The sequence below is a fragment of the Gobio gobio genome (assembly GCF_949357685.1).
Source record: "Gobio gobio genome assembly, chromosome: 17".
Taxonomy (NCBI): domain Eukaryota; kingdom Metazoa; phylum Chordata; class Actinopteri; order Cypriniformes; family Gobionidae; genus Gobio; species Gobio gobio.
In genome coordinates, this window is record NC_137110.1 from 48,193,457 (window position 1) to 48,220,679 (window position 27,223).

General features: G+C 43.4%; 1 protein-coding gene across 1 annotated transcript in view; it reads right to left on the reverse strand.

Annotated features, from left to right (window-relative positions):
- Positions 1 to 27,223, reverse strand: part of slc12a5a (solute carrier family 12 member 5a) — a gene marked incomplete at its 3' end in the record, with an annotated part of 156,989 nt that overhangs the window by 75,733 nt on the left and 54,033 nt on the right. Inside the window, exon 2 of the mRNA XM_079840053.1 lies at positions 23,901 to 23,930. Coding sequence (XP_079696179.1) covers positions 23,901 to 23,930 — 30 coding nt within the window. The remainder of the gene's footprint in view (positions 1 to 23,900; positions 23,931 to 27,223) is intronic.

Genomic DNA, 27,223 nt, shown 5'->3' on the forward strand with positions numbered 1-27,223 from the left:
ACAGGCGTGCGCGACCACAAAATGGCGTCACGAACTAATAGATTGTATTACTATATTCAGTCGGCTTCTTACTCCGAATGCATCGAAGTAATTGAATTTTGAACTTCCTCGTACTTTTCGAAGGGTTGAAGTCTAAATTTGATCAGTTTGGATCACATTGATCGATCACGTCTGCTCTCTCCATCAAGGTCGTCTCTTCTGTCATCGCGCATGCTCATTGACACGCACGGCGCAAAATGACAAAGAGCTCTCATTCGTCAATCACTGAGGATTAATCTGGAAATTAATTTGCATTAATTTATTTATTCTTAATCAGTTTTACACCTCTTACTGACTTTTAATAAGGGAATATGATATAACTAGATGGTATATAAATTAAATAATCCCCTTTATTTAACCTGTGTTACACTTGCAAGACATTGGAAATGCAATTGCAAACAGACTTTGCTTTTCCATTTGAAATTTGGCAGTCATTGTGCGTTTGCGTAAACGAAAATGCAAATGGTAATGCGCGATTTGCAATTGCTTTTGGATTGTGTCACATATTATGCGTCCACAAATTGAAAACGCAATTGCAAATACCATTTGCAATTCCTTTTGAAAATTGTCCGCGATATCCTTCCATATTCCGCAGTTTCTCTTGAAGCCAATACTGAAGTGACTTAAACTGCAATTCATCGACTGGCCACTAGAGACAGGCTCCAGAAGGAGCAGAATCTCATTGAGCTTCATGTTAAAATGCCCAACTTTACAGCAGATTAAAACATGTTTGCAGTCTGGGACAAATTGTGATTTTGGTCTAAATGGCTAATTTTGCCCTTCATGACAATTGTGAGGGGGGTGAATTTTTTTATAACCCATTCATTTACATTATATAAAGCATTAAAGTCCTGCATAATTAAGGGTGTGGCCACTTTGAGTGACAGGTGGATTGTCATTTGTCTGCTGTCTGTTAGTCATCGCGTCACTTCAGCTCCGCCCACGTCCCGCCTTTTTGCCCATTTTCTGTTATCCGGGAGGGACGCGCTATGTTAATTTTGACAGCAAATTTTGATTTAGTTTTAGTCATAGTCTTTTGAATAAAATGCCATTTAGTTTTAAAGTCATATTTTAGTCACCTGAATTGTTTTTAGTTTTCTACAGTAGTTTCAGTCTCCTAAAACCTAATGATCTTAGTTAAATTGTAATACATTAAGCATTTAAGCATTACATAACTGACTGTCACTTGAACTGACATTTCGACATCATTTTGTCTTTGACATTAAAAATAAACAAAAGAGAGCTCAATTAACTTTTTTGTCCGTTTTTTTTTTTTGCCATATCAGGTTAAGCTAAAGCTTGAAATAAGTTTGTTTATTATTATTATTTTTTCATTTCAGTTAACATTTATTTAATTTCAAGTAATGAAGATATTTTTTTAATGGTTTTAGTTAACTATTATAACCCTGATACTTTATTGAATATGTGTCAAATACTGGTCTTCCCTCCTGACTATAAATTAAAGCGGAATCAAATCAAATACAGTTTATTGTTTAACCAAAAACGAATATATAATGCGTGACTTTTAATGATAAACAAGCTGGAAATACACCGGGACTCTTATTTTGAAATGTCTGCGCCTCTGTTGCAGTAGCAGGAGTTCATTCAAGTTCAGATGAGGGAGATCAAATATGCATTATTACAACCGTCTAAAACATATTACTATATAAACATCGTAAAGTAAACATTGTCATTATTCATCAGCATTAGTTCATAAACAATTGCCTGGCATAAATGTGTGTTATTCATTGATTGAGCCGCTCTGGAGTGCTCAACAGCGCCGTGTTTTCCAGATCAGATCAAATGTGCGCATCTGTTACACAGGACATCAGTTCTGACTGGATCTCTTCCCTAATCGTCCCTCCTTAACATTTTCGCCTCGTTTTTATTTGTTGACGAAAATGACAGTTGATTTTCGTCATAGTTTTTGTCATCCAACACTAGTTTTTATTTAGTTATCATCTCTTTTTCGTCAGTGAAAAAAGGTTGTTGACGAAAATTATGACAAAAATTATTCATCCACGAAATTAACACTGGTGACGCGCGATGACGCGCTGCCAACGGCCATCTCCCTACTTCCCTACTTTGCACTTCAAAACTGCTCTTCTGAATCCTATGGGTGACGTCACGGACACTACGTCCATATTTTTTTACAGTCGATGGTTCAGACTACCTTAGTGCTGATCGCTCCAGCTCCAGGAACCGGACAAAACATGACGGGAAAGAACTTGTCGTTCCAAAGCATTTTTTCCAAATATCTTATGTGTAGCACAGAAGAAATCATACAGTTGGAATGACATGAGAGTGAGTAAACAATGACAGGATTTTTATTTTTGGGTGAACTGTCCCTTTAAATGCATGTGCTTTAAAGTTCAAACAAGCTGAACGAGTCATATTTTCTTTATCGCTAAAATATTTCCAGCATACAAACTAAATTGTACAGTCAAAATTTACAATTTGAATATTTCATGATCAATATCTATAGATTCAATTAATTATCATTCAAATTAAAGCTGCTGTCCGTAACTTTTTTTGTGTTCAAGATTTACACAAATTATATATGAGAATGTACAACATGAATCCATTTTCCAAAGCGTGTTTTTGTCTTACAGTGAATCATTATGGTCCACTTATAATAAGTGTTTATATTGGGTCTATTTCACACCGGTCTGGTAGGAAGTGCTGTGGAGGAGCACAGTCCCTGCGTGACTCGCCATAGACATAAACAGAGAGAAGTAGCTCCGGCTGCAATGTTCTTCCGCAAAATGCATGCAGTTCTGTTTATTAACCGCTAGAGAGCAAAAAGTTACGGACTGCAGCTTTAATGGATTCAATTAATAAATTACTTGTTTATTCTTAAGTTAATACCACAAAATGTAAAGAAATTCAAATCTCTCGTGCATGTAGCCAAAAATAATAAAAAAGAATTTTTGAATATAATTATGTTTAATATTTATATTTCTATATTTTATAAAATATAAATTATATTAATTTACTTTAAATTAAATTAATAAAAAAATTTAATAAAATATTAAAATTATTATTTGTATAATTTTTTAATAACTACACTATTAAATAAAGATAAAAATAAATTAAAATAATAATGTTTCATTTAGTTATATTTTCTTATAAAAACTAAATTGTACAGTCAACATTTACAATTGAAATATTTTATGATCAATATCTAAAGATTAAATGAATTATCATTCAAATGAATTGTCAAAATTAATAAATGACTTGTTAAAGTTAATACTGCAAAATGCATGTAAAGAAATGTGAATGCCTTGTGCATATAGCCAAAAATAATATAGTTTAATAATATTTATATTTCTATATTTTATAAAATATAAATTATATAAATTTACTTTAAATTAAATTCATACAAAAATGTAATAAAATATTTTAATTATTAAAATGATTATTTGTATTATTTTTTAAATTACTACACTATTAAATAAAAATAAAAAATAAATTAAATTTGAAATTGGGGGTGGGGTGTTCAGCTGCAAGACATGCAATTCATTCATTAATATTTTAACAAATAATAAACAAATCCAAATGTCTTGTGCATGTAGCCTAAAATATTATTGTATAACTGCCTCATTCATAATATTTATATTATTATATTTTATAATATATAAATTATATTAATTTAGTTCAAATTAAATTCATACAAAAATTTAAATAAGTACTTTATTAAAATTATTATTTACCGGTATATTATTTTATGATTTAAAAATATAATTGAATAAAGATAAACTTAGTGCTGGTGTTAAGACATGCAATGAATTACTCGTTAACGATAATACTGCAAAAAGGATGAGGAGGAATCCAAATGTTTAGTGCATGTAGCCTAAAATAAAATAGAATAACTATATCTAATATTAATTATAATATTTATTTAAATACATAAATTATATTATTAGTTTAATTTAGATTAAGTTCAAACAAAAATCAAATTTATATTATATATTATTTAAAATTACTATAAAAAAAAGAATAATTTAAACTGAAAATTGTGGTGGCATTCAACCACACTCTAAATAAATATGATCACTTAATGTGACGATGTAAAATAATCCACAAAAGTGTATCGTGACCTCCAGCCAAGATCAACAAAGGCGTGCACAGGAGCGGCCTCTCCATCGCAGGACCAGGCCTCGTCTCCACCGTCCTCATCAGAACAGAGACGCGCACGCGGCGCACAGCAGACACGCCATCTGTTGCCCTTGACTGCTGATCCCAGACCAGTTTGATCTTTCCTCTCATTACATTTGGAGAAGCTTTGGTCCTGAAGGAGCGCTAATGCACAAATCTGTCCGAAACACCTCCGGGGTTTGCTCAGAGTAACAGCGTCTGCCGGTGATAATAAGACGCGCCGCTGCGGTGATCGGCCGAGGAGAACCCAGCCCTGCTTCATCACTGCTCGGAAGCGTTTTAGAGATGTTTTGTGACAAACGGCTGCACACTTTAACTCAGATAATGATTCATGTGGCAGAGGTGGCGTACACCTCTCACAGGGCCAAAGCATGAGAGTGGGCGCTTGAGGAGGACTTCAGAAACTGCACTTCATACTTTCTGGGAATGTGAGTGGACTCCGTGCAAAACTCACCGCCTTGATGAGAGAGTGTTTGTTACTAACAAATCAGCCCACCGCAGGTCTCTAGGCTATTCTGGCTGAGTAATATATAAGAAAAAAAACATAATTTATGTGCATTTACAAAATTAATGTTTTAATAAAGAGTGTGATTTAACTTCAGTAACACATACATCAGTAAGTTAATTGCTGTGAATCAGTGCAAATGTTTTCAAATGAATCAATGACAATGGATCCATGACTCTATTCAAAGATTCATTTACAGTATCATTCAAAAAAAGCCCCCATGTGGAATAATGTGCATCTATGAACACATGAATGAAGAATAATATATATAGGCCTACACAGTGCTGCTTGAAAGTTTGTGAACCCCTAATTTGAACAAAATAAGAGGGATCATACAACATGCATGTTATTTTTTATTTAGTGCTGTCCTGAATGAGATATTTTACATAAAAGACAAAAAATCATGAATTTATAAAAATGACCCCGTTCAAAAGTTTACACACCCTTGATTCTTAATACTGTGTCTCGTACCCTGATGATCCACGGCTGTGTGTGTGTGTGTGTGTGTGTGTGTGAGTGTGTGTGTGTGTGTCGTGCCCTGATGATCCATGGCTGTGTGTGTGTGTGTGTGTGTGTGTGTGTGTGTGTGTGTGAGTGTGTGTGTGTCGTGCCCTGATGATCCACGGCTGTGTGTGTGTGTGTGTGTCGTACCCTGATGATCCACGGCTGTGTGTGTGTTTTGTGATGGTTGTTCTTGAGTCTCTACTTAGTCCGGAGCAGTTAAACTGCCCAACGTTCTTCAGAAAATCCTCCAGCTCCTGCACATTCTTCAGTTCCCTTTCAGTCGGTCACGTTCGACGTACGTCGGAACTGACCGACGAATTGGGATCTGATCTCAGAGACCAATCCACTTCCAGTGTATCAAAAACGAGCCAATGGAGATTGGCATGCGATCCACGCATTCCACGCACCGCCCCGCAGCGCGGGCACAAATAAGGAAGTGGAATGCTTGATCATTGCTTTCTACTTCGGAGCCGAACAGCGAATGTTTTCCTGTTTCTACGAAGAGTGTTTCAAGACGAGTCTCGAGAGAGGATCTACTGCTTCCAGTGCGGGTGTGATGGCGTGTCTCAGTGCCGCTTCAGACGGAGATCAGCTGTTGGTTCGCTGGGCGTTTTCCATTCTGAGTGCACACACAGGCTTGCACCTTTGTACTGTGTGGTGCCGCGGTCATCTCCCTGAGTGCTTCAGCACATAAAAGAGCAGTTTTTCCTTTCTAAAAGAGTAACACGGTTTGACCCTGCGTCTTTTTCAAGATGTCATTCAAACCGTGTGTTTCTGGATGCGGTTGATATCTGTCCCCAGCTGACGGTCACGTTCGTTGTCTCACGTGTTTGGGCGTTCAGCACGCTGAGGCAGCGTTCGTGAATGACTCATGTTCCCATTGCGGGAACATGACCATCGCAGTTTTACAGTCCAGACTCCATTACCTCGAAAGAGGCGGAGCACCATTGCGCATCCCCCAATCTAGTGGTCCTCCCGCTGTAAAGCAGAGGGCTGCTACTTTGGCTGATGGCCTTGGTGGGGACCTGAGGGTTACTGTGAGGGCTTCCCCGACGGGTCAAATGGCTCCTCGGGCCCCTCCCCCCTCCGCTGCGCCAGTGAAGCTTCCAGAAGAGCGCGCTGGCCCCCCCCGGGGGGTCCCAGGCGTTTCTTTTGGGGCTCCGGCTGAGGACATGTTGTCGATTGCAGCATCGGGGGACGAGCTAATGGGCTCTGAGGATGAAGATTCGGCTGCGCTACCCCCTTCGGGTGTGACAGCGTTGCCCGAGTCCGACCCAGAGCTTACGGCTATGCTTTCCCGGGCCGCCGCGAGTGTCGGGCTCGAGTGGAACCCTCCACCGTGTCCCGAACCCTCGCGGTTGGACGATTGGTTTCTCGGGACGGCCCGTGCTGGTTCTCAGCGCCCCGCCCCGGTTCCTTTCTTCCAGGAAGTGCATCAGGAGATCACGAAATCGTGGGTAGCGCCTTACAACGCTCGCTCACGGTCGACTGACTCCTCCGTCCTCACTACCCTCGATGGTGGTGCGGCTAAGGGCTACGTGGGAATCCCCCCAGTCGAGCGGTCTGTGGCGATGCAGCTGTGTCCCAAGACCGCTGCAGACTGGCGGGGTGCCCCGCGTCTCCCCTCCCGGGCGTGTAAGTTCTCGTCCGGTCTCACGGGCAGGGCTTACACCGCCTGCGGGGAAGCCGCATCATCTCTGCATGCCATGGCGCTCCTGCAGGTCCACCAGGCCAAAGCGCTAAAGGAATTGCACGAGGGTAGTTCCGACCAGGGTGTTATGCAGGAACTGCGTGCGACGACGGACCTCCCTCTCCGGGCGACGAAAGTCACTGCACGCTCCCTGGGTCGGGCGATGTCCACACTAGTGGTCCAGGAACGCCACCTGTGGCTGAACCTGGCAGACATGCATGATTCCGACAAGGTCCGGTTTCTCAACGCCCCTGTCTGTCAGGCCGGCCTCTTCGGCGACGCCATCGAGAGCTTCGCCCAGCAGTTCTCGGTGGCCCAGAAGCAGACGGAGGCCATCAAAAACATCCTGCCCCGACGACCCGCTGCTGCCTCCACCCAGTCATCGCCGGCAGCACCTCCGCCTGCTCGTCGCCGAGGGCGTCCCCCTGCGTCCGCCTCCGCCCCTGCGAAACCCAAGCAGCAGCCTCCACCGGGAAAGCAGGGTGCCGGATGTAAGGGAGGCGCCCAACCCGCTCAGGGCCCCGCTAAACCAGCCGGCAAGCGCAAGGGGAAGCGGCCCTGAGACGGGCAGCCCAGGGAAGACAGGAGCTGCTCTGAGGGAGATGATGTCCGCATCCCTCTCCCACCCCCCGGAGGAGGACCGGGGGGCTCTGACTGGTATAACATCTCTGCCGCTGGCTCTCCGGAGTCCAGCGGTACCCACATTTTCAATAAAAGAGCAGTTTCCATCTTCCCTGGGCCCCAAGAGGGCCAGGTTGGCAGTGCGCGACGCCCCCGGGCCTTGCCACTCCTTTCCTCCCCTCTCCCCCTCGCCAGGGGGCAGCAGTGTGGGCACCGAGAACGCCCCCGGGCCTTCTCACCCACACTCTGCCCCACCCTGGAATATTCAGACAACACTCCGGGCCGCCTCCGGGCCTCCCGAGTCGGGTCTGTCTATTCCACCTCGCTGCCCCACCCCGGGTACGTCTGTGGTGCCGTTGGTCCCGCTTGTACGGTCTCTGGGGGCTTGGCTTCAGCTCCCCAGGCCATCTCGCTGGCTCATCCGTACCATCAGACTCGGCTACGCGATTCAGTTCGCTCACCGGCCTCCCAAGTACAGGGGCATCCTCTTCACCTCCGTGCGGAGCAGCGATGCCCAGGTCTTGCGGTCAGAGATCGCCCTACTGGCGAAGGACGCGGTCGAGCCGGTTCCTCCAGCCGATATGAAGGCAGGGTTCTACAGCCCCTACTTCATTGTACCCAAGAAAGGGGGTGGGTTACGGCCAATCTTGGACCTGCGTATCCTGAATCGGGCCCTGCACAAGCTCCCGTTCCGGATGCTAACGCAGAAACGCATTTTCGAATGCATCCGTCCCCAAGATTGGTTTGCAGCGATCGACCTGAAGGACGCGTACTTTCATGTCTCTATCCTTCCTCGACACAGACCGTTCCTACGTTTTGCGTTCGAGGGGAAGGCATATCAGTACAAAGTCCTGCCCTTCGGGCTGTCCCTGTCGCCTCTCGTCTTCACGAAAGTCGCAGAGGCAGCCATTGTTCCGCTCAGAGAACGCGGCGTTCGCATCCTCAACTATCTCGACGACTGGCTTATACTCTCGGGAGCAGTTGTGCGAACACAGGGACATGGTGCTCAGTCACCTCAGCCTGTTGGGCCTTCGGGTCAACCGAGAGAAGAGCAAACTCTGTCCCACGCAGAGGATCTCTTATCTCGGTATGTAGCTGGATTCGGTCAGCCAGACTGCGCGCCTCACGGAAGAGCGGGTCCGGTCGGTGTTGAACTGCTTGAATTCGTTCAAGAGCAGGACAGCGGTCCCACTGAAATTTTTTCAGAGGCTCCTGGGGCATATGGCATCTGCAGCCGCGGTAACGCCGCTCGGATTGCTTCATATGAGGCCGCTTCAACACTGGCAGTACCGGGTCCCAGTGACTCCTTACTGCTGCCAAACTTTCAGCCCATGGTCCGACGCTTCGTTTCTCCGGGCCGGGGTGCCCTTAGAACAAGTGTCCAGGCATGCTGTGCTCTTCACGGATGCCTCCTCCACGGGCTGGGGGGCCACGTACAACGGGCATGCAGTTTCAGGTCTGTGGACGGGACCTCAATTGCATTGGCATATCAATTGCCTCAAGTTGTTAGCGGTACACTTGGCACTGCGCCGCCTCAAGGGGCCGCTACGTGGCAAGCATGTACTGGTCCGTACGGACAGCACTGCGGCCGTTGCGTACATCAACCGTCAGGGTGGTCTACGCTCCCGTTGCATGTTCCAACTGGCCCGCCACCTCCTCCATTGGAGTCAGAAGCATCTGAGGTCGCTTCGTGCCATTCACATCCCAGGTGCGCTGAACCAGACAGCCGACGAGCTCTCTCGCCAGTCGACACCTCCGGGGGAGTGGCGACTCCATCCCCAGGCGGTCCAGCTGATATGGGACCTCTTCGGAGCCGCACAGGTAGACCTGTTTGCCTCTCCGGACTCGACCCATTGCCAGTGGTACTATTCCCTGACTGGGGCACCCTCGGCACGGATGCACTGGCGCACAGCTGGCCCCGGGACCTGCGCAAATATGCGTTTCCCCCAGTGAGCCTTCTTGCACAGACCCTGTGCAAGGTCAGGGAGGACGAGGAGCAGGTCTTGTTAGTTGCGCCCTACTGGCCCAACCGGACCTGGTTCCCAGAACTAACTCTCCTCGCGACAGCCCCTCCTTGGCCGATCCCCCTGAGGAGGGACCTTCTTTCTCAGGGACGGGGCACTCTATGGCACCCGCGTCCAGACCTCTGGAAACTCCATGTCTGGTCCCTGGACGGGACGCGGAGGTTCTAGGTGGTCTACCACAGGCATTGGTGGACACCATCTCTTCTGCTAGAGCCCCCTCTACGAGGCGCCTCTACGCTTTGAAGTGGAACCTGTTCGTTGAATGGTGAGGCTAAATCCTCCTCGTCCAAACTCGTTACCCTCTTGGGACTTAGCTCTAGTGCTCAGAGCACTTCAGAGCCCTCCCTTTGAGCCTTTGCAGTCTGTGGAGCTTAAAATCCTGTCAATGAAGACAGTGCTTCTGACAGCATTGGCCTCCATCAAGAGGGTAGGGGACCTGCATGCACTTTCGGTCAACGAACCTGCAAGCGCTGCCTTCGGAGGAGGAGACCCGCGCTCTCCGCGCTTACGTCGACCGGACTCAAAGCTTTCGGACCTCAGAGCAACTCTTCGTCTGTTACGGAGGCCAGCAGAAGGGAAAGGCTGTCTCCAAGCAGAGGTTAGCCCACTGGATAGTGGATGCTATCGTCTTGGCTTACCAGTCCCAAGACGTGCCTTGCCCGTTCGGGTTGCGAGCACACTCAACAAGGAGTGTTGCTTCTTCCTGGGCGCTGGCTCAAGGCGCCTCGCTGACAGATATATGTAGAGCTCCGGGCTGGGCGACACCTAACACGTTCGCTAGATTCTATAGCCTCCGTGTAGAGCCGGTATCTTCCCGCATCCTCGCCCCCAGTGGCCAGTAGCGCTAAGTGCCCATTCTAAGTGTCGGCTTGCAACGCCACTCCCGCCCTCTGGGCCGGATACGTGCGTCTATTTTTCTCCAGTTGTGTTCCCCGGAAACGGCTAACCCTGTCGAGCTCCTCCGTCACCCCTGCGTCAGGCCTGCACCCGTATGCTTGTGAAACGTGTGTGTAGGCTGGGTTCCATATGTAGCGGTCCCCTCACAGCTACCCCATATGTGTATTCTTCCACGGTACCAGCTACCCTACTCGGCTAGCCCTGTGTCTTTCCCTTGACAGAGCCCGCTCTGTCGTCTCTGGGCGTGTTCTTTCCCCCCTGGGACCAGGCTGGAACCACCCCAGAGACAGCCATATGTTGCACTACCCTGCCAGGTTAGTCCTTATGTGTATTCTGCCACCTAGCCTTCTACTGAAGGACGTGGCTCCGCAGCGTACCATCTCCCGAGACGGGCACGCTTTCCCAGCGTTATCCAATAGTCACACTGGGTGGGTCTTGCAGAAACAGCAGTGACTGACCTCCCTGCTTGGAGCCCTGACTTCCGTACCATCTAAGACGGTCCAGTGCGCTCAAGCAGGACGCTGGAAGGGCCAGCGCCCTGGCGTTTTGGTAGGGATCCCAATTCGTCGGTCAGTTCCAACGTACGTCTCGGTTACGTATGTAACCCTCGTTCCCTGAAGGAGGGAACGGAGACGTACGTCCCGTCGCCAGGTGCTGTGCTTCCGCTAGGGGGCCGAGTCACTAGTTCGGCTCCTCAGCAGAAAAAAGCAATGATCAAGCATTCCACTTCCTTATTTGTGCCCGCGCTGCGGGGCGGTGCGTGGAATGCGTGGATCGCATGCCAATCTCCATTGGCTCGTTTTTGATACACTCGAAGTGGATTGGTCTCTGAGATCAGATCCCAATTCGTCGGTCAGTTCCGACGTACGTCTCCGTTCCCTCCTTCAGGGAACGAGGGTTACATACGTAACCGAGACGTTTTCCAGCATCTTCTGCATATTTGAGCCGTCTCCAGCAGTGACTGTGTGATTCTGAGATCTGAGGACGATTGAGGGACTCAAACACAACTATTAAAAAAGGTTGAAACATTCACTGATGCATTAAGAGCCGGGGGTGAAAACTTTTGAACAGGATGAAGATATATATATTTTTTTGTCATTTAGTACTGCCCTTTGGAAGCAACAGAGGATACTTACAGTACATGTTTCCCAGAAGACAAATTAAGTACAACTTACATTGATCTTCAAATTAAAAAAGTTTTCACCCCCGGCTCTTAATGCGTTGTGTTTCCTTCTGGAGCATCAGTGAATGTTTCAACCTTTTTTAATAGTTGTGTTTGAGTCCCTCAATCGTCCTCAGATCTCAGAATCACACAGTCACTGCTGGAGAGGGTTCAAATATGCAGAAGATGCTGGAAAACTAAAGACTGTGCGGGAGCAGGAGGATTTTTCTGAAGAACGTTGGTCAGTTTAACTGCTCAAGACAAACAAGAGACTCAAGAACAACCATCACAAAACACACACACAGCTGTGGATCATCAGGGAACGACACACACACTCACACACACACACACACACACACACACACACACACACACACAAACTCACACACAAAGAGCCGTGGATCATAAGGGAACGACACACACACACACACACACACACACACACACACACACACACATATTTGTTTTTGTGAAATGTGAGGACATGCCATAGGCGTAATGGTTTTTATACCGTACAAACCATATTTTCTATCCCCTTACACTGCCCCTAAACCTACCCATCACACACACACACACACACACACACACACACACACACACACACACACACACACACACACACACACACACACACACACACACACACACACACACACACACACACACACACACACACACACTCACACTCACACTGCCCCTGCCCCTAAACCTACCATCACACACACACACACACACACACACACACACACACACACACACACACACACACACACACACACACACACACACACACACACACACACACACTGCCCCTAAACCTACCCATCACACACACACACACACACACACACACACACACACACACACACACACACACACACACACACACACACACACACACACACACACACACACACACACACACACACACTGCCCCTAAACCTACCCATCACACACACACACACACACACACACACACACACACACACACACACACAGCCCCTGCCCCTAAACCTACCCATCACACACACACACACACACACACACACACACACACACACACACACACACACACACACACACACACACACACACACACACACACACACACACACACACACACACACACACACACACACACACACACACACACACACTGCCCCTAAACCTACCCATCACACACACACACACACACACACACACACACACACACACACACACACACACACACACACACACACACACACACACACACACACACACACACACTGCCCCTAAACCTACCCATCACACACACACACACACACACACACACACACACACACACACACACACAGCCCCTGCCCCTAAACCTACCCATCACACACACACACACACACACACACACACACACACACACACACACACACACACACACACACACACACACACACACACACACACACACACACACACACACACACACACACACACACACACACTGCCCCTGCCCCTAAACCTACCCATCACACACACACACACACACACACACACACACACACACACACACACACACACACACACACACACACACACACACACACACACACACACACACACACACACACACACACACACACACACACACACACCACACACACACACACACACACACTGCCCCTAAACCTACCCATCACACACACACACACACACACACACTCACACTCACACTGCCCCTGCCCCTAAACCTACCATCACACACACACACACACACACACACACACACACACACACACACACACACACACACACACACACACACACACACACACACACACACACACACTGCCCCTAAACCTACCCATCACACACACACACACACACACACACACACACACACACACACACACACACACACACACACACACACACACACACACACACACACACACACACACACACACACACACACACACACACACACACACACACTGCCCCTAAACCTACCCATCACACACACACACACACACACACACACACACACACACACACACACACACACACACACACACACACACACACACACACACACAGCCCCTGCCCCTAAACCTACCCATCACACACACACACACACACACACACACACACACACACACACACACACACACACACACACACACACACACACACACACACACACACACACACACACACACACACACACACACACACTGCCCCTGCCCCTAAACCTACCCATCACACACACACACACACACACACACACACACACACACACACACACACACACACACACACACACACACACACACACACACACACACACACACACACACACACACACACACACACACCACACACACACACACACACACACTGCCCCTAAACCTACCCATCACACACACACACACACACACACACTCACACTCACACTGCCCCTGCCCCTAAACCTACCATCACACACACACACACACACACACACACACACACACACACACACACACACACACACACACACACACACACACACACACACACACACACACACACACACACACACTGCCCCTAAACCTACCCATCACACACACACACACACACACACACACACACACACACACACACACACACACACACACACACACACACACACACACACACACACACACACACACACACACACTGATATTGTATAATAATATTGTAATATACTATTATAATTTCTATGTGAAAATATTGTAAGATGAATTTATTCCTGTGATCAAAGCTGCATTTTCATCATTACTCCAGTCTTCAGTGTCACAGGATCCTTCAGAAATCATTCAGATATGATGATTTACTGCTCAAGAAACATTTATGATTATTATCAGTGTTAAAAACAGTTGTGCTGATTCATATTTTTATGAAAACCTGTCTGAAGAATAGAGAATATAAAGATAAAATAGTTTGGCTCTAACACAAACGCTGCAGGACACTGAAGTTTAGTGTTAGTGTTAGTGTTAGTGCTCTAACGATGAGCAACAGTGATAGTGACGCTTGTCTTAGCAAACGACCCTAATGAGACCGAACCAGACGAGAAGAGGAGGGAAGAGAAGAGAAGGGAAGAGGAGGGAAGAGAAGAGAAGGGAAGAGAAGGGAAGAGAAGTGAGCGTTTGGAAAGGAGGAAGTGCTTCCGAAGGGCTCGCTGTCGGCTCATCAGGTCTGAATGAAGTGGGCTGTTGAATCATCTTGTCGGGACGAGACAGGAGTGGAAACACTGCAGGCGTTCAGCACACACACACACACACACACACACACACACACACACACACACACACACACACACACACACACACACACACACACACACACACACACACACACACACACACACACACACACCGCCCTGAGGACTGACCTCGGCTTCAGCCTGTCGCAGGTAACAGCGATTGCTCTTCTGAGTCTATCTCTGACTCTCTTCATTCTCCCCTCTACAAACATCAACACTGTGTTTTCTGCTAATTGCTGACAGCTCTGACGCTCTCGCAGAGAGAAAAAGAAGAAAATATAGCGAGTGAAAAAAGAGAAAGCAGAAATACACCTCAAAGGGCAATGAGAAAAGTGTGAAAAAGACATGGAAGAGGAAGTGGAACAGAGTTTACAGTCAATACTTGCACACATTTATCATCCACACAGATCACACTTCAGAAAATAAGATCCATTATTTATAACCCATTTTGAGGGGTTTTATGCTGCCTTTAACACAGGTTTCATATTACAATATATTACATTTATGAGATGAGCACACGTGAACAACAGCAAAAGGCATAATTACCTCAGGGATTCATGAACTTCTACAGCAGAAGCTCTGTGCTGTTTATCACGCTTTAATTGAGACTGTTGACAGCACCATTTAGTTTCTATGCATTTCGTGCTCTGACGACGAAGAATAGCAATAAAGCTTGCTGTTTTTTTTTTCATTTAAAGGATTTATGATGTAATGGGATTATGTGAGCTATTCCCCATCACTCTCTGTTGCTATGATAAAATACATATGCATTACATAAAGTTACTTTAGATGCATCTTATCGCTTCACTTTAACTAGAAAGTAAAAAAATATATATGTATATTAATTTGCAGAACACATCCATTTTAGTCTGACCAAAATCACATTACGATTTCTGAACTAAATTGTTGCTTCCTTATAGTGCCCTAATTTTGTTTTTCAATCTTACAATACAATCACATGCATCCAAGGTCAAAAAACACGTACATTTCCTCATATTATCCATTGCACATCACCTCATGTGAGTCTGAAAACCGTTTGTTTGAAGATTCAGTCTCTCCTAAACCCCTCCTTTCCATGAGCCTGCTCTGCTCTGCTCTGATTGGTCAGACGGCCCAGTCGATTATTTCTTTTAGGAGACAATACATTTATTTGTTGTGGACTTTGATCTTTACACATATTTGCTATTTATTTAAACACTGTAAAATACTTGAATGCAGCATCAGGATTTCATGTGCAAATCCCTACAGGTATAGCCTGGATGCCAGCCGAATTTAGCCCCGCCCACAATTTATTTTGCTCGGGCAATTCGGTCTGGACTCGCTCCATAGAGGAGTAATTATGCCCGAACAAAAACTGTTCGGACCAATGAAATTGTCAGGGCGGGCTTTAGACGATGATGGACAGATGATAAACAGTAACGTAATCATCCACGTCATCGAAGGCTCTTGGGTTGAATTTGCTCTTATCCTAAACGGAGAACTTGTTCATATATGCATTCACCTTCACTATTTCTCTCAGAAACGATGATCGTGTTGGTAAGTACTCTGTGTATCCTTAAATTATTTTATTACTGGCAAAGATCGTTTACACTCATCTTTTTCTTGTAACGTTACTTAATCCAGCGTGCGTGCAGACAGGGCTTCCAAGTGTTTTTGCAATGTCGCGCACAATTGCTACTCAAAACTATAGCCCAAAACAATAACTTTCCGGGGGGTTCTCCGGAAAAAAATGGCGTTTGGTTGGCAAAATATGTTATTTTGGCAAGGTTGCCTGCTAAAATTCGCATTCCTGGGTTTATATAATCACATAATTGGGGTCGCTTCAACCCGCGGACATGGAGAAAAACACGGACTTGGCAACACAGTGCAGTTGAGTTCTGTTGACATTTGACAACTAACGTTACACGTCGCTCCGTTGCTCTGATTGGTTGTGGGTCTATCCAATTGAGGTCTTTCCTGGCTCGGTTGAAACACGCCCCATAATCAAAGCTCAATGGAGCGGTACCAGACTCATATTCTGACTAGAATTGAGTATGGCCACGCCAGGCTACTACAGGTACACAATGGAACGATAACATGTTATCATTAATATTAAATGTCTATTACCTGAAAGGTAAGTTTAGATCAGTTTAGGCTTTCCTGTAGCTCAAACAGTAGAGTGTGGTGCTAGCAACGCCAAGGTCATGGGTTCGATTCTCAGGGAAAGCAAGAACTGACAAAATGTAAAAAATGTATACCTTGAATACAATGTAAGGCGCTTTGGATAAAAAGCGTCTGCCAAATGCGTAAATGTAAATGTAGATCATATTTTACAAGTCAAATCAGGCTGAATGTACTCACAGAGAATATATCTGTTGTGCATGTGTTCACAAATAGTAAATATAAGTTTTCTCTGCATACGTGTACAGTGTGTTTTTATGGCTTTATTTGTGCACTGATATTGGCCTCTTTGCTGGCAGATGTCTGCAGGTTAAGACTCACTGAGCGGCGGCTCTATTAAGCTTTTAAAAGCACCAATTTTCTGTGTGTATGTGTGTGTGTGCGCGCGCGCAAGGGTAAACGGCGCATTTTGTAATAAGGCTGGCACTTCAAAAGGACTGTTTGAACCCTGTGGAATGGCCTCGCCTCGCTTCCATTCATAGTCTAACAATATCACCTTTTTTGTGCCGAGGCGGGGACGGAGCCCGACAGCCCAGACGAGCACACACAGATTTAAGATCAAACAGCTGCAAAATGAAGCCAATGAAGAAGAAAGTTGCAGACTGAATACATTCAGCTGCTCAAGAAATACGATAGTCAAGCTGGAAAACAAACTGACCAAGATAAACGTGCTAAGCTTACAGGAACTTCTAGAGATATGTTTAATATTATTATATCTCCACAAAGCCAATAAAGTTGCATTGAATAAATTGCGCTTACTCTAGTACTATCCATATATATCCATCCATCCATATATCCATCCATCCATCCATATATCCATCTATTCATCCATCCATATATATCCATCCATCCATCCATCCATCCATATATCCATCTATCCATATATCCATCCATCCATCCATATATCCATCTATCCATATATCCATCCATCCATCCATATATCCATCTATCCATCCATCCATCCATCCATCTATTCATCCATATATCCATCCATCCATCCATCCATCCATCCATCTATTCATCCATATCCATCCATCCATCTATTCATCCATATTCATCCATCCATCCATCCATCCATCCATCCATCCATCCATCCACCCATCCATATCCATCATCCATCTATTCTATCTATGCATCCATCCATCAACAATATATCTATTCTATCCACCCACCCATCCATCTATTATATCCATCCATCCATTCATCCATCCATCCATATATCTATCCATATATCCATCCATATATCCATCCATCTATCTATCTATCCATATATCCATCCATCCATATATCCATCCATCCATCTATTCTATCTATGCATCCATATATCTATCTATCCATCCATATATACATCCATCCATCATCAATATATCTATTCTATCCACCCACCCATCCATCTATTCTATCCATCCATTCATCCATCCATATATCCATCCATTCGTCCATCCATATATCCATCCATCTATCCATCCATCCATCCATCCATCCATCCATATATCCATCCATATATCTATCTATCCATTCATCCACCCACCCATATATTCTATCCACCCATATATTCTATCCATCCATCCATCCATCCATCCATCCATCCATCTATTCTATCCATGCATATATCCATCCATCCATCCATATATTCATCCATCCATTCTATCTATCCATCCATCCATCTATTCTATCCATCCATCCATCTATCTATTTGATCTATGCATCCATCCATATATCTATCCATCCATCCTTATATTCATCCATCCATCCATCCATCCATCCATCCATCCATCCATCCATCCATCCATCCATCCATCCATCCTTATATTCATCCATCCATCCATCCATCCATCTATTCTATCCTATCCTATCCTATCCTATCCTATCCTATCCTATCCTATCCTATCCTATCCTATCCTATCCTATCCTATCCTATCCTATCCATCCATCCATCTAGTCTATCCACCCATCCATCCATCCATCTATTCGATCTATGCATCCATCCATCCATCCATCCATCCATCCATACATCCATCTATTCTATCCATCCATCCACCCATCCATCTATTCATCCATCCATCCATCCATCCATCCATCCATCCATCCATCCATCCATCCATGTTTTTCATGAGATTCACTCATAAACACCATTAAAATGAACAAGCCGCAGATTTCTGATCTATACCGTGTTCCGTTTCAGCAGCAGATGAATGCAAATTGTGCAGAAATACACAGATGTCTTGGGTTAGTATTTAGTTACTACATACAGAAGACAGATGGAGAGGTAGACATTTGATTTACTGCTTATATTCACTGGTATCACTGACTGAATCAGTTGTAATGCACGAGCACAACAGCGATAAATACAGTTTGATGTCCTGCACCTCATGCATCACTCCTGTTTAATGCGCTCAGTCTTAAACACTTCAGATGGGAAGCAGCAGTATCTACCTCTCCATGCCAAGCCACGATGACACAGTTACTGGAGATTTTCTGACTAATTAATCTGGATTAACTACCTAATAGGATTTGTTCGAGATAACATCTAACAATCATGATAATGTGGAGAAGGTAAAACTGCTGTGTGTAACCTAGATATGAAGAACTCCTGAGCTCCGGCGCTGGCTGAAGAGATAACGGCAGATAACTTTACACCAGTGTCAGAGGCTCAGATCGCTCGCTTCTCTTTGAGGTTTAGCTAATTAGCTCAAAAACTCCAGTTAGATATTTTCTCTAAGCCTCCGACTGCTGAAATCACCCAAATGCAAGACTCTCTAGCCTAAGGCAAGCTTAAAGAGGCCATATGATGCCATTTTAAAAGGTCATTATTTGTTTATTGGGTGTAATAGAGCAGGTTAACATGCTTTAAAATGATTTTTCACATACTGTATTATTGCCGCACTTTTATTGCCAGTCTGTCTGAAACGCTCTGATTGAGTTCTGGATTCTTCAAAGCCCCTCCTTCTGGAAAGCCCAGAGTGCTCTGATTGGCCAGCAGACCCAGTGCATTGTGATTGGCCAAATGCTTCAAGTGGGTGTGGGAAATGTAATGCCCCTTATGCTGTGTTCACACCAAACGCGAATACAACGTCTGGACCGAGGGATTTCCATGTTAAGTCAATGGAAAGGCGCATTGACGCGCGTCTGGAGGTCCTGCGGCGCGATGGACGTGATTTGCCTACTTGCTGCTTTGACGTGGTAAAGTGACGTGATGAGTAACACTGCATAATTTAAAAATACTACTGTTATTGTGTCACAAAATTTAGTTTGAAGACTTTTTCAGGTGAGAATGTAGTTGTTTAAAGCTCAAATCTGTGGTTTATTTATAAAGAGTGCGCCTATTTAAAAAAAAAATTAATCTTGCGTTTTTGGAGTTGTGAGATCCAGGCGATCACCGGGCGCTCAGCGCTCATTAACCCCGGCGAGAGCAGCCTTTCCTCGGCCAGCCCTTCTGCCGCTGGCTCTGATGCCTCTGTAGTGGTTAAACATGAGATAGAATGGTGATCTTTGGTGTCATGAATCTATCATTTGTTGTCTAACAAATCGTTTTGACTGAGGACAAAGAGAAGTTTCATAACTTTATTTTTTAGGATATTTAAATATACATGCAGTGAAGATAATGTAGGAGTTGCCTGGACCACATTTGTGTGGCTTATTAATGTGTAATATTTTTTTTTTTAATGAAAATGAAAAGAGGCAGAGTGGTGTTTTATGACATATTTCTCCTGGAGTGCCTTGAACGCGCATCTATTTCACTTCAAACGCTCAATTTATACGCGCGTCCAATTCACTGTGGACGCGTGAATGGATTAAAAATGTTCAAGCGTCCAACTAGACGCGATTTTGACGCTATATTTGCGTTTGGTGTGAACGCAGCATCACAATAATCAATATTCCAAGGCTTCTAAAGCAATTGCAAACACAAACGGTTTATGTCATCGGTTTTACCGTATCAGTTCATACCTCAAGTCAGATTCTGAAAATGCAGTAATATTTAGTTTATGCTTTGTTGGCCTCAGATATTACACTGACACCTGTTGATGTGGATGCAGAATAAAGCAAACATTTTCACCTTGATTTAGCCAACATTACATGGACTTCACCTCAGTAGAGTGGGCATCATTTCAAACAATTGATTAAACAATTTAAATAATTTTAAATCTGTCAAAAGTACTATTCACTACAATCAATGTGAAACCATATTTATTTGACTAATTACATGTTTCTGGTCTTAATATACAGCCGATCTCGGAAGCTAAGGCTTGGCTTGATTAGGACTTGGTCGGATGGATGTTCCTGATCACAATTTCTCAATGCACATCATTCCAAAGAAAACATTTTTTGCTTTCATAATCTTTCATAAAACACTTCACCTACTGCAGAGGTCCAATCAATTCCTGAAGGATAAAATCCTTTCCTTTCTTTTTTTTGTCGATTATACGGATTAATTTTTTTGGAATTGCGTCACATTATAGAGTCATTCTGTGTCAAATCAACCATATTTCGGAAACTTCCCTGGCTCAAATTTGTTAATATTTTTTTCTGTACAAAGACAAACATAAATAGTGATAGAAGCCAAAATATTAAATGTCACAGATGTATATTTACTGAGTAATCCACTGTTTTGTAGAGGGGGATCAAAATGACAATTTTCCCCTGAGATCTGGAGCCAAATTACAGGGGGGTAAAAATGACTTTAGAAATATGGCAGCATCTTTATTTAATTTTTTACAGAGATTTGTAGGTCTATTAGCAAAATATGTTTACGATAGCAATCTTTGTTGCATTATTTTCCAACGGTGACTGGTCAAAAATGGCAAAAAGCACTTTTTTTGCCTCAAGTTTGCATGACTAACTCAACACGTTGTAAAGATATCTTAATATCCTTTTATATTCTGGTTCTTAACAAACTTTCCTTTTAGTATATTCATTTTAAAAGCCTTATTTGGTTCAATACCATGATTTGCTTAAATTGTACACATTTTCAGTGCTCAAAAACCAAATGTGGGTCACTTTTTTGCTTTTAGAGGGGAATATCTAAAGAACAAATAATGTTAAAACTATAAATGTATCTCATGTTTTTCTATCAACTCAACTGCATAGGACATAACCTGTTTAAGTTCCATAAATATTCATTTTCTAAAGTTGTCATGTCTGTAACTCTAAAAGTAGTCAAGATATCTAAATATCCTTCTAGATTCACATTCTTAATAAACTTTTATTCTTCATTTTTAAGGCTCTATATAGTTCGGTCCAATAGATACGGGGATCTCAAAGCAGCTTGAATTGTTGAACATTTTCAGTGATCGAAAACCGAATGTGGTTCACTTTACAGCTTATACTTATTGCATTTAAAGAGGAATGTCTGAAGAATAAATCATGTTTAAACTAGAAATGTATCTTGTTTCGCTCTATCAAAAGAATTGCATAAAACATAAATTAAAATGCATAAACATATTAAAATGGTTAAGTTGAGGCACATTAACTTCAAACATGCATTTATAGGAATCTATATCTGAATCAGTTTTAGGGATATTTGGATGATTGGGTTGACACGGATTGACCCTATAGAACGAGAATTCTAATTACATTTCCTGTCCACTTTTGAGCTAAAAAGACAAGACATCCCACAATTCTACGAAAGCAGAGTCTAAGAATCGAGGTGCTTGGACTTTGACGTCCTGTCCAGCTGTACTCATCTACCTTTCATCAGATCAATTCTTATGCATGCCATCACTGGTTTCCTGCTTATTTCACGGGCAATAACAAACACTCCAGAACACAGACACACACACAAAACAGAATCAAATCAAAGGGAGACATCACAGACACGACATGCCACAGGACACACACAACGAAACAGACAAAGATAAAAAAAGGAAAACAAATAAGGATCAATGACGTGATGCTAATTTTGTTTAAAAGTGCAAGAATAAAAGAATTCAATACAACTTTTCTATAAATAATCAAATGTCCCAAAAGATAATATGGATTATTTATGGGTGATATTCTAGTAAAAAAAGCAATAAAAAAAAGAAGCATTTGACATAATGAAAACCAAAACAAGCTTTAAATTATAAAAGATTATTATTATTTAAAAAATATTTCAAAATATATCACAAAAAAACAACATGAAACTTGCATGAGCAAAGAGTGCTTTCTAAATACCTGCCATTTTTAAACTATATTTTACTTTTCATAATCTCAGGAATCCTATTTGTCATTGACCCATACATGAAACCATGGGCGTCGGAAGCAAAAAAAATGTGGGTGGGTCCTCAGAATTTTTTTACTGGAATAGATGCCAATTACATTAAGTACAAATATACAGCTTTACTTGGTAAACGTATAGGTCGGAAAGACAAAATTACGTAAATCGCCATATCATTGAGAGCGATAGTAGTGTAGGGGTAAGACGCACGGCATCTAGTTTTAACACAAATCGACCCGCGGTTCGAGTCCTGCTTTCGCCGAAATTAATCTTCTCCGTTTTCCCATCACATATCAAATCGGAAAGGCATTTATTTTCAATACAAATTAAGAAAATATTAGAAAAGTGGAAATAAAGCGTCTAATATGTGTTTAATAATAAGTGTTTATCGATTAGGGGTAGGTAAACAGACATGTGCTGAATGTTAGAAACGATAAAAGTGAGTGGGTCCAATATCATTGATCGTAAAAAGTGGGTGGGTCTTGTCCCACCCATATACAATGGTTCCGACGCCCGTGCATGAAACACAAACAGAAACCATGTGAACTTACATGGAACTTTTCTTTCACGAAAAGTCCAAGACAATGAAGAACACATGACTACACACAGACACACATCACAGTGTTTTGCGTGAACACACACGTGTCGCACGCACACCGGCAGCCGTCTGCCCGTCTCTCACCTTTCTTGGGCGGACAGGTGGTGTTGACCACTGGAGAAAAACGCACACAACACACAACTTTAGAATATCATCATGCAACATTCATCTACACCAGGGGTGTTCAAACACTGTCCTGCAGCGTTCAGCTCCAACCCCAATTAAACACACCTGAACCGGCGAAATAACGGCTGCATGTGTCCGAGATCGCCCCCTATACCCTCATTCACTATTCCCTATAGTCCACTTATATGCTTGAGGGAGGGAATGAAAACGAGGCACTGAGGGCCGTATTTTACCGATATGAGCGCATGGTCTGAAGCACATGGCACAGGTGCACCTAGGGCGTGTCTGAATCCACTTTTGCTAGTAAAAAACAGTCTGTGTGCCAGGTGCATGGTCCATAAGGGTTGTCCCTAGTCTCTTAATGAGTCATGGGTGTGTTTTGGGCGTAACGTGCAATAAACCAATCTCATCTCGTCTCAGTTCCTCAAAATAGCAATGTGCCAACCATGCGCCTGAACACACCTGGTTTTCAGACCAGCGCGCCCATGGGCGAACAGATGGGCACCAGTGCATTTGTGGCACAGGACGGGAGAATGATAACTGCGTCAGGTACGCCACTAAAAATGTCTGTCCCCTTAAATAGTTCCCTATTTAAGGTTATAGGGGGCGTTTTCGGACACAGTCCAGGTCTCACTAGGCATACTAGAAACTTCCAGACGGGTGTGTTTAGGCAAGTCGGAGCTGAATTCTGCAGGAGCCGGTTTGGACACCCCTGCTCTACACACATCAATCAAAAGACAACACAATTATTATGGAAATGAAGTCGCACACATTACTGTAAAATCATAACGCAGGCTCATTTTTATGGGGCTAAAATTTAGATAGAGAACGTATCATGTGAATGATAGGGTCATGACCTGTGAAATCCATAGAAAAACAGCATTAAGATGATATTATAATCAATGTAAATTAATTAACGGACAACATAAGCAAACCACAACAAAGTTTAAACAGACATGTGCAAATCAAATAAACTGATAAAGGCACCGACATGCAAAATAAAATCTTAAACAATTTTAATCTTGATTCTTGATTCAACCATTTTAAAATGACTAGGTGTGTTGAGTTTACCCAAATTACAAATGTCAACTATAAATATAAAAATATCAGTATGTGTGCATGTGCACGCTGAAGAAGAGTGCTGGAGATGATTTATGCATATTAACGAGTGATCAAACATATTTCATGCAAAAAGTTTTGAATTCATTTACTGTTTAAAAATAGACTTTGTGAAAATGTATGAATGACGAGATACATTTCTGAATTGGTGTTTTGAAACAATTAATTGAAACAGTGTTATTTAGTTAACTAAATCTAAAACTATTAAAAAAGTTGAAAAAATATATAAATATTCAGTATTAGGTGAAAAAATAGTACTAAAATGACTAAAAATAGACTAAAACTGAAATAAAAATAACTGAAAGCTAAATAGAAACATTAAAAACATTACAAAACCACATAAAATTGCTAAAACCTACTGCAATTTTGCTTTGTCAACAAACTAAAATAAGTTTAAATCAAAGTGACTAAAATAATGTTAAATAGAAGTATACATAAGTTTCACTGGCCACAATTTTGACATCGATACCATGGGGAAAAACTGCCATTTAGATATTTTCCTTATTATCTCATGATTTGTCAGCAGGTTTATTAGGCTGCTGTCACTTTAAGAGCTGACGTATGGATCCATTATACTGTTACACGTGCGTTTTCTTTCTCAACTGTTTACGTTCACTTAAAACAGAGATGACTGTGTTTGTGTGAATACTCGCCAAGACCGGCATTTTGACATTATTTTGTGTGTGTTTGACTGTTTAAGCGCAATAAGCAGCGACAAAGAACTTGAATTTAGTACTGAGAGGCGGCTTTATGTGCACAAAATCTGCGGGAATAAGTACAATTATGCATAATACACGCAATCTCACACCGAAATTCAAGCCCTGTAACAGCAACAATATTAATCTGGAGCAAATGAAGTGAGTGAGTGAGGAGAGGCGGGTTCGTGTGTAACTCACAGTCGGAGAGATGAGAGAGAGAGAAAGCGCAGCTGGTATCATGTATCTATTCTGAGGAAAATTATTAGATATTTCAGTATCGAAAAATCTATATTTTTAACAAAAGTTTATTATTTCAGATAATTATGATATTTGCAGCGTCACTAAAATCCTCCCTATCGTCTTAAATATTCAGTATATCGCCCTGCTTTACACACTTTCAATGTGCTTTACAAGCCCTATACGACAGAGAGCTGAACTTCCCCATGATTTGCCGAGCAGTGATTCAGAGACGCGTCCTCAGAGAACAGCACTCAGCTCTTGTCAGTAGGCACTTCAGATCCTCCATCCCTCCTGCAGTACGGCCAGACCATTCTCAATATTCACTAGGGTCTTTGTGGTAATCAAGCGGCTCTCAGAAGCTCGTCTTATCTCCACAGTCCTGGTCTCTGGTCTCTGGTCTCATTCTCGGCAAAAGGGAATGACAAAGAGCGCCGTCGCTGCTGCATGTGAATGAATCAAACCCAGCCGCTTCCTCCTGCCAATACCTGAAGCCTCTTTTCAGACAGGTCTATTGTTTCACCTCGGAGTCAGTGACAGTGACAGAGGCCTTTCTTTCTGCCGTCACACAATGAAGTGGTGTGTTTGCCTAAAAGACTGCCAACACACGGGAAACACTATAAACCTGCCATCATTTGTCAAGACGGCGCGTGAAGCATGTAATTTCTGTGCTGCTAGTCAGAACCGCTAGTCCCAGCCCAAACTCATGCTGTGGCTGAGCCAGGAAATGACACATCAGTTGTGGAGAGGTGTGTTATTACCATTCCAGGCGATCAGATTTACGAGTGTCACCTGGTGAATGCCTGGTAACAAAAATCCCACAGATTTACAGTGAAGGAGGGAGCCGAGCCACAGTCTCTACAGAAGAGAAGATCAGAGACTCTTCTGACGCAAGCAAGTAAACAGAACAGCCTAGCAAACACATAGCAACCAACCGGAACACCCTAGCAACCACCTAGCAATAGAGAATCGTGCATCATTAAGAACTGAATGCCTTTGAGATGGAGATGAACAGCAATTCAAATTTGAATGTAAGGAAGTAGAATTGAAATGAACTGAAAGTCAAAGACTTTCCACAAAAAAATTTCAGACAGAATAGATGGATGGCTGGATGGATGGATGGTGGATGGATGGATAGATAGAGCACTTTAGCATCATGATTAGATTTTGACGCAAATGTTTTAAGGCACTTGATTGTGCAGGTTCTCTTTAAATGTCAAAGTCTTA